This window comes from Galeopterus variegatus, unplaced genomic scaffold, assembly GCF_000696425.1.
Source record: "Galeopterus variegatus unplaced genomic scaffold, G_variegatus-3.0.2 Scaffold228, whole genome shotgun sequence".
Lineage (NCBI taxonomy): Eukaryota > Metazoa > Chordata > Mammalia > Dermoptera > Cynocephalidae > Galeopterus > Galeopterus variegatus.
Window position 1 is genome coordinate 479,253 of NW_007726339.1, and position 9,344 is coordinate 488,596.

Sequence of the window (9,344 nt, forward strand, 5' to 3'; positions counted from 1 at the left end):
CGGGCCGGCCCTTTTTTTTTTTTTTTTTTTTTAAAAAAAAGATGACTGGTAAGGGGATCTTAACCCTTGACTTGGTGTTTTTTTTTTTTTTAAACAGTCATTGCCTCAGTAGGGTTTCTCTCATATGTGTGTCCTGAGAAGTGTGAGAAGGTATGACATCTGTTAGCAGGCTTTCCACATTTGCTGCACTCATATGGCTTCTATATCATGTGATTTCTCTGATGTATCATGAGCTGTGACTTCCTGTTGAAGGTGGTCCCACATTCACTGCACCCATAATACTTATCTCCTGTATGAATTCTCTGATGCCTCATTAGGTGTGACTTTCTAGTGAAAGACTTCCCACATTCACCACATTGATAGGGTCTCTCTCCTGTATGAATTCTCCGATGGATAATGAGCTGTGCCTTCTCAAAAAATGCTTTTGCACAATCACTGCATCCATAGGTTTTCTCTCCTGTGTGATTTCTTTGATGCTTAATGAGCTGCACTTTCTGAACAAAGGCTTTCCCACATTCGCTGCATTCATAGGGCTTCTCCCCTGTGTGGATTCTCTGATGCCTAAGGAGCTGTGGCTTCCAGGCAAAAGCCTTCCTACATTCATTGCACTCAAAGGGCTTTTCTCCAGTGTGGGTCCTCTGATGATGAATGAGACTTGACTTCTCACTGAAGGTTTTCTGGCATTCATTGCATTCATAGGGCTTCTCGCCTGTGTGTGTTCTCTGATGTGATATCAGGCTTGACTTCTGGGTGAAGGCTTTCCCACACTCAGTGCACTCATAAGGTTTCTCCCCAGTGTGAGTTCTCTGATGTGTTAGGAGCTGTGACTTCCCAAAGAAGGTTTTTCCACATTCAACACATCCATAGGGCTTATCTCCTAAATGAATTTTTTGATGTCTTATTAGCTCTGACTTCTTAAAGAAGGCCTCTTCACAACCACTACATCGGTAGTTCTTCTCTCCCGTGTGAGTTATCTGATGTTTAATGAGCTGTGGTTTCCTGATGAAGGCCTCGCCACACTCACTGCATCCATAGGGCTTCTCTCCCGTATGAATCCTCTGATGTCTAATGAGGAGTGAGTTCCTGCTGAAGGCTTTTTTACACTCACTACATACATAAGGTTTCTTCCCTGTGTGAATCCTCTGGTGAGTAATAAGCTGTGACTTCCAAAAGAAGGCTTTTCCACAATCGCTACATTTATAGGGTTTCTCTCCTGTATGCACTCTCTGATGTGTAATGAGTTTTAATTTCTGGGAGAAAGTTTTCCCACAATCACTGCAACCGTAGGGTTTCTCTATTGTATGGGTTATCTGATGTCTTTTGAGCTGTGACTTCCTGCTGAAGGCTTTCCCACAGTCGCTGCATTCATAGGGCCTCTCTCCAGTGTGAGTTCTCTGATGTAAAATGAGCAGTGACTTCCTACTGAAGGCTTTCTGACACTCATCACAGACGTATGGTTTTTCTCCTGAATGAGTCCTTTGATGGAGAGTAAGCAGTGACCTCTGTGAGAAGGCCTTCTCACACTCATTGCACCGGAAGGGCTTCTCTCCTGTGTGTGTTCTCCGGTGGATGATAAGCTGTGACTTCTTGTTAAAAACTTTGTCACATTCCATGCATAAATAAACTCCTGCATGTGTCATAGGACTGGTAATGAGCCATGACTCTTTGCAGCCAGCTTTTCTACACTTATTGCAATTACAGTATTTTATTCCACCATGGGTTCTGTCAGGTTTGATATAGAATAACAATTTCTTATTGAGCTCATCAAATTCCTTTCTTCCACAATTATTTTTTGGAATAAAAAAATCAAAAGGATGTTTCAAACTTTTTTCACCTGTGCCACACTTATGGGGTCTCATTCCTAAATGAAAAAAGTTTATGCTTGAATTAAATATTTTTCCCAAAAGATCATATTCATGGCCTCTCTGCATACTTTTAAGCTTGTCTTGATTATCTTGATGCCACATTTTGGAATTATTATCTAGCCAGACTTCTAAAAAGGAAAAAAAATGAACCATACTGTGTAATTCCCTCAATGATTATGCTTACTGAATAAAACTTCTAAATTGGAGCCCAGGATCCCAGTCCAAAAAAGAAAAAAGAAAAAAAAAACCCATGAATAACATCTACTTATTGGGCATTGAAAATTTTAACATAAGTGAAAACAGATCTTAAAATTATAAATGTTTAAAAATATAAAATTTTAAATAAGGAAATATGAAATATACTCAAAGCATAGTGATAATGAGTTAAAAGAATCTGGAGCAATTTCTAATCAAATACTGGGGTGGTTAATTTCTTTATTGAAGAATAATCTACAATTATCTACTATGCGTCTCAAGCTTTGTTAGTAGCAGGAGATCAGGGAAGAAGACAGGTTAAGTTCCCCACCATCAGAAGTTTCACAATATAGTGAAGAATGAGAATAACAAGTACATAAAAAGCAAGATTACATTGTTGAATGGTATAAAAGAAGAAATACTGCATATGATACAGAGTAAATATAGGATATCAACTTTACATCTGAAAGATATGAAGTATTAATTTTCTATAGTATTATCACATTTAAAAAACATTCTCATTCAAGATCATCACCTGAATTAATGACATCAGTACCTTCACCATCACTAAAGCTAGTTTATGGAATTATCCAAGAGTTCTCCAGAGCTCAGTATCAACAATTTTATTTAAGGTTCTTGACATTCATCCCTTTTAAACTGGATCTATAATTGAATCTGTAATCTACATGTTGAACATATAGATTATACTAAATATAACGTTATCAATGGCAATTATTCCAACTCATAAGAACTGTTCATATAATATTAGGTCAGATTTTTTTTCACCCTATGAGAACAACTGTTTGCAATTTCCACAACATGAATATTGAATATTGAATATTTTAAAGTGATCTTTTAAAGGTTTGTTTACTTTTTGATATCCTTTTCTAGCAATTGTGAAGTAAAATTCCCAGGAAGTACTTTGCAAGATGAAAGATTTGGCAAGGTTTCAAATATAAAGCAACTACGCCTTTCTGAGGGATAATATTTTGTGGGGGAAAAAGCCTCATCTAATTCTCAGACATCAGAATTTCAGAGGAAGAACCAACTAAGAGCTGCTGGTATAAAGAAGAAAGAAAGGAGGAGTCAATGTTTTAGGCATAAATGAGTGGAGATGATAATACTATTCATTGAGATAAAAAAGACTATGGAAAGAAATCTGGCAATCAAAACAAGAGTTATATGTGACATATAAATTGTGAGATCCACTTGAAGAGTTTACAGAAAGTTGTTTTATAAAATGTGAGAGCAAAGAAAAACAATCATTTAAAAATCAAATCAAGAAATAAGATTAAGAAATATATTTTTCCCAAGTGATGGATTAAATGATATCAAACAGTAGTAAGGCAGTTCATCTACAAACTTAAAGGTTCAGATATTCAATTGAGTAAAAAACACCTTTAAGAAATTAAAAAAAAAAAAAAAAACTTGTCATTTTGGAAGACAGGTGGACCACAATTTATTGGTGTTACATACGGTACACATATATTTCTTTCTCTGTTTCTGCCACAGTCTGATTTCTACAACCTTCATTTCATCCTGTTTCTCTAACCTTTATTCCTGCTTCCAGTCTAGCTCCCAATTCTAGCCTCCACACAGCATCCAGTAATTTTTACAAAATGCAATTAGGCATTTTCATCCCCTGCTTAAAACTCTTTGAAAGTTCAAACTTCACCATGGCATGCACACCCTTGCAGACCTGGCTTCTTCCAACCTCTTCAACTTCATCTCATAACACGGTCATGTGCCACATATACGGTGGTAGTCTGAGTGAAGACTACATAGATGGTTTGTGTGAGCACACTCTCCGATGTTCGTACAATGATGAAATCACCTAAGGTGCATTGCTCAGAGCATGTCCCATCTTTAAGCCAGGCAGGACCATGCTCACTCCTTGGTCACACCAGATTCCTCCCTGCTCCTGTGATCACACAGACCTTTTCTGCCTTTGAACCTCTGCATCTGAGGTTCCTTTTATTTGGCATGTTATTCTCAGTTTTTACCATGCTTGGCTCTAAACACCATTTTGATGGAACACTAACAAATACCCTGTTTATTTCCTTCATAGTACTTATCAAATAGGTAATCATTTTACTTCTCTCTCTCCCACTAGAATGTAAACCCCATGAGGGCAGGGAACAGGTTTGTATTTTCACTGATGTACCCCCATTGTGTAGCACATAACCAGGATAAATATACATGTAGGATAAATATAGTCACCCCTCGATATCTCTGGGGGATTGTTTCCAGGACTTCCCTTGGATGCCAAAATCTGTGTAGCACATAACCAGGATAAATATACATGTAGGATAAATATAGTCACCCCTCGATATCTGTGGGGGATTGTTTCCAGGACTTCCCTTGGATGCCAAAATCCATGGATGCTCAAGTCTCTGATATAAAATGGCACAGTATTTGCATATAACCTATGCATATCCTCATGTATATCTTAAATCATCTCTAGATTATTTACGATACCTAATAAAATGTAAATACTATTTAAATATCCATTTTACTGTATTGTTTAGGGAAGAATGACAAGGAAAAAAGTCTGTATATATTCAGCACAGACACAATTTTTTTTCTGAATTTTTTTTATTTGGCTGGCCTGTATAGGGATTGAACCCTGGACCTCGGTGTTATGAGCACCACATTCTAATCAACTGAGCTAACCAGCCAGCCTGAATATTTTTGACCTGTGGTTTGTTGAGTCCATGGATGCAGAACCCACAGATACGGAGGGCCAAGTACACTTTTCACTTATCACCGAACTTCTAAAGCAGTTCCTTTCTGTAACATTAATCTTCATAAATTAACTGTACATTTTAACACAAATGCTTTATGTTCAAATACTAAATTACTGAGTATTTTACAGTTTTATATTTTCTTCTAAATTACAATTCTATGCTACTACAAGGTTATTTCATGACTCTTATTTCCTTTCAGTTCCTCTCATCCCACATAATAGCAGTGGTTCTAAATTAATGGAGGATCATAAAGTCTATCTTCACAGCTTTTCTAAACTACATATACCCAGGCCTAATAAACCATGTGAACAGTGCCTGGACATCTGTAATTTGAAATATCTCCCAAGGTAGGCTGACACACATGCTCAGATGGAATACTTCATATAGAAGAGATACACAATAAATAAGCAAGATCCTGCCTTACCTAGCTCCACAATAACCAATTAATGAAATATTTAATGATTACACCTTTAAGCAGTTTTATAAACAACATTTTGAAAGTGTCCACCTGTCATCAATAACCTGAGATTTAATTTTCATCATATCCCATACACCTGAGTATTTCTTACCTGAAAAGTTTTGACTTAGGATTTCTCCACCTACTATCCATGGCTCTTTTTGCTCCAACTTGAAAATCACATCCGGTCTGATAATTTGATAACCTGTTAATTGGAAACACAGAGGACGTGGACCCAATGGCTTGGGCTGAGAGACTTAAACATGAAGACTATTTTACTACAAAGGCTGTGAAATAAAATAAGTGAATAAAACTTTTCAGTAAAGCCTTTCATTCAAGTGAATAAAACCTCGGATTTCCTTAAAGAAATTAAAGAACCTTTGACACCTGAAACTTATATCCAAAATCATGAGGTCAAGGGTTCAGATCCCTTTACCACCAGCTGTGAAAAAAAAAAAAGATCAGTTGACACCTCAGAGGCCCTACAGTTATTGAGCACACACTAAATTACATAAGAAGAATGTTCTTACCCAAGAAAACTAAATTGCTATAGTTCTCCAACATCACATCTCTGTACAAGTTCTTTTGAGTAGGATTAAGTAGCTGCCACTCCTCCACCGTGAAATCCACAGCCACATCCTCAAACGATATCTGGAAAAGCATAGCCCTGTTAGATTTGAAGTGATTCATATCAGGTTTTGTGGGCACAGGCTTTCTTCTGTTTCTGGTACATAGTCTCCATGATAGCCCTAGTGATCTTTGCTCCTGGTATTCATGTTTTTGTGTAATCCTCTCCTTTTGAGTGTGGGCAGGACTTACTGACTCACTTCCACTGAGTGGAAAAGGGCAAAGTAAGGGGATGCCACTCCCAAGATTAGGTTGTAAAAGAATGTGATTCCTATCTGTGAGCTCTCTCTTGCTCTCTCTGGGGGAATCTAGTTGCCATGTTGTGAGGCAGCTATGTGGAGAGGCCCATGTGGCAAGGAAATGAGGCTTGCAACACCCATGTGAGTGAGCATGGAGGGAATCATACCCCCACTGCAGCTCTTCTCAATATCTTGATTACCACGCTGGGCGAGACCCTGAACCAGACCCAACTGGGTAAGCAATGGGCAGATTCCTAAACCACAGAAACTGAGACATAAATGTTCATTATTTTCAGCCACTGAGTTTGGGGGTAATTTCTTACACAGCAATGGATAACTTATGCTATATCCTAATATGGCATTATGCTTTGAGGGAGAAACAAAGATATTATTAAATTATTTAGGGCTGGCCCGGTGGCGCACTGGATAGTGCGCCGCTTGGGAAGCGCGGCGGCGCTCCCGCCCGAGGGTTCGGATCCCACATACAGACCGGTTCCCGCTCACTGGCTGAGCGAGGCGCAGGAGCAACACCGAGGGTTGCGATCCCGTTGCCGGTCCCCGGTCCGGTACGGGGGCAACACTGAGGGTTGCGATCCGTTGCTGGACACGGAAAAAGACAAAAGACAAAAATAAATAAATAAATAAATAAAATAAATTATTTATTGTAGGGCTGGCCATTTAGCTCACTTGGGAGAGCATGGTGCTGGTGACACCAAGGTCAAGTGTTCAGATACTCAGACTGACCAGTCGCCAAAAAAATATATATATATATATATATCTCATTGTGAATTAATGCATCTACCTACCCACACACCCATTGAATAAGAAATCAGAACAGGTTGTCTTTAAATAAGTACAGTGGTTCTCAAAGAAGGTGCTGTTGGCATTTGAGAATAACTCTTAGCTGAGCAGGACTGCGCCATGCAATGTAAGACCTTCAGCATGAGTGGCCGCCCTCTATATCTATTAAATAAACTGAATTTGTGTTTAAAAATCTTCCAGTAAAGAAAACTCCAGACCCTAATCATTTTATTAGGAAATTCTACCAAACATCTAAGGAAAAAAAGGATACCACTTTTACAAAATCTCTTCCAAATAATACAAGATGAGGGTATACTTCTCAACTCATGTATGAAGCCAGCATTACCCTGAAACTGAAACCAGACAAAAATATTATGAGAAAACTACATTAAATTAGAAGCAAAAATCCTCAAGAAAATGTCAGCCAATCAAATCCAGCAATATAAAAATGTTAACACATCATGACCAAGTGATGCTCAACCCAGGAAGACAAGGCTGGCTCAATATTAAAAAATCAATCAATGTAATTCACCATTATTAACACCCTAAATAAAAAGAACCATACAATCATCTCAATAAATGAAGAGACATTTGACAAAATTCAACATTCATTCATAATTAAAAAAAAAAAAAAATCAGCAAACAAGGAATGCAAAGGAAATTCCTTAACCAAATAAATGATATCTATGAAAAGCATAGAACTAATATCATACGTTCATGGTGAGACAAATGCCTTCCCCCTAAGAGCCAGAACAAAGCCAAAAAGTCTTCTCTCATCACTCCTATTCAACACTGCACTGGAAGTCCTTGCTAGTGCAATATGGAAAGAAAAAGATATGAAAGGTAAAATAAAACTCTTTATTAATAGGTGACATTTGTCCACGTAGAAAATGCCAAAGAATATACATATCTACTAACCTCACTCCATACCTACCTCCTGAAACTAATCAGTGAGTTTAATAATGTTGAAAGAAGGGTCGGCCCATGGCTCACTTGGGAGAGTGTGGTGCTGATAACACCAAGGCCATGGGTTCAGATCCCTATATATGGATGGCCAGTTAGCTCACTTGGAGAGCATGGTGCTGACAACACCAAGTCAAGGGTTAAGATCCCCTTACCGGTCATCTTTAAAAAAAATAAAAAATAAAAAATAAATAATGTTGAAAGATATAAGGGCAATATACAAAAGTCAGTTGTATTCCTATATACCATCAATGAACAACTGAAATTTGGACAATTTTTTAAAGTGCCATTTACCATAGCAACAACAACAACAAAAGTAGTTAGGTATAAAGCTATAAAGAGATAACAAAACATTTGCAGGATCTGTATGCTGAAAACTATAAAACACTGATGAAAGAAATCAAAGAACATCTAAGTAAATGGAAAGAGATACCATGTTCATGGATCGGAAGACTTCTTGTTGTTAAGTGGTCATTTCTCCCTGGATACATCCATAGATTCATTGCAATCCTAATTACAATAACAAGTTGTTTGTAGATACTGACAAGCTGATTCTAAATTGTTCATGGAAAGGCAAAGGAACTAGAATAGCAATAACAAGATGGAAAGAAACAATGATGGAAATAGAACAATGATGTTGCAGGACTCACATTACTTGATTTCAAGACTTCCTATAAAACCACAGTAATTAAGACAAGATAGTATTAGTGAAAGGATAAGTACACAGATCAAGGGAACAGAATAGAGAGCCGAGAAACAACACCCCCCCAAGTATGCTCAATTGATTTTTTACAAAAGTGCAAAAAGTAATTCCAGAGAGAAAGAAGTGTCTTTTCAACAAATGATATAAGAACAATGGGATACAAACATAAGCAAAAGAATAAATCTCAACACATATCTCATACCTTATATCAAAACTAACTCAAAATGGGTCACAGACCTAAATGTAAAATAAAACTTCAAAGCTTCTACAAGAAAACAGGAGAAAACCTGCATGACCTTGGGTTTGGCAATGAGTTTTTAGATGCAACATCAAAAATCTGATCAATTTAAGGAAAAAAATTAATAAACTGGACTTTTTGAAAATTAAAAACTTTTGCTCTATGAAAGACACTGTTAAGAGAAAGAAAAGATGTGGTGCAGACTGGGAGAAAATATTTGTGAATCACATATCTGCTAAAGCACTCATATCCAGAATATACAGAATGCTCAACCATGAGAAAACGAACAACCCCATTTCAAAAATGGGCAAATGGGGGCCGGCCCAGTGGCGCACTGCTACAGTGTGCCGCTTGGGAGCGTGGCGGCGCTCTCGCCGAGGGTTCGGATCCCACATACAGACCAGCCGCTCACTGGCTGAGCGAGGTGCGGGCGTGACACCGAGGGTTGTGATCCCGTTGCCGGTCCTGGTCTGGTGCGGGCGCGACACTGAGGGTTGTGATCCCGTTGC

General features: G+C 38.0%; 1 protein-coding gene across 1 annotated transcript in view; it reads right to left on the reverse strand.

Annotated features, from left to right (window-relative positions):
- Positions 1 to 73: 73 nt before the first annotated feature.
- Positions 74 to 9,344, reverse strand: part of ZNF605 (zinc finger protein 605) — a 14,408-nt gene continuing 5,137 nt past the window's right edge. The window contains exons 2-4 of the mRNA XM_008566194.1: positions 5,795 to 5,915; positions 5,377 to 5,469; positions 74 to 1,993 (exon numbers count right to left, since the gene is read on the reverse strand). Coding sequence (XP_008564416.1) covers positions 201 to 1,993; positions 5,377 to 5,469; positions 5,795 to 5,915 — 2,007 coding nt within the window. The 3' untranslated portion in view covers positions 74 to 200. The remainder of the gene's footprint in view (positions 1,994 to 5,376; positions 5,470 to 5,794; positions 5,916 to 9,344) is intronic.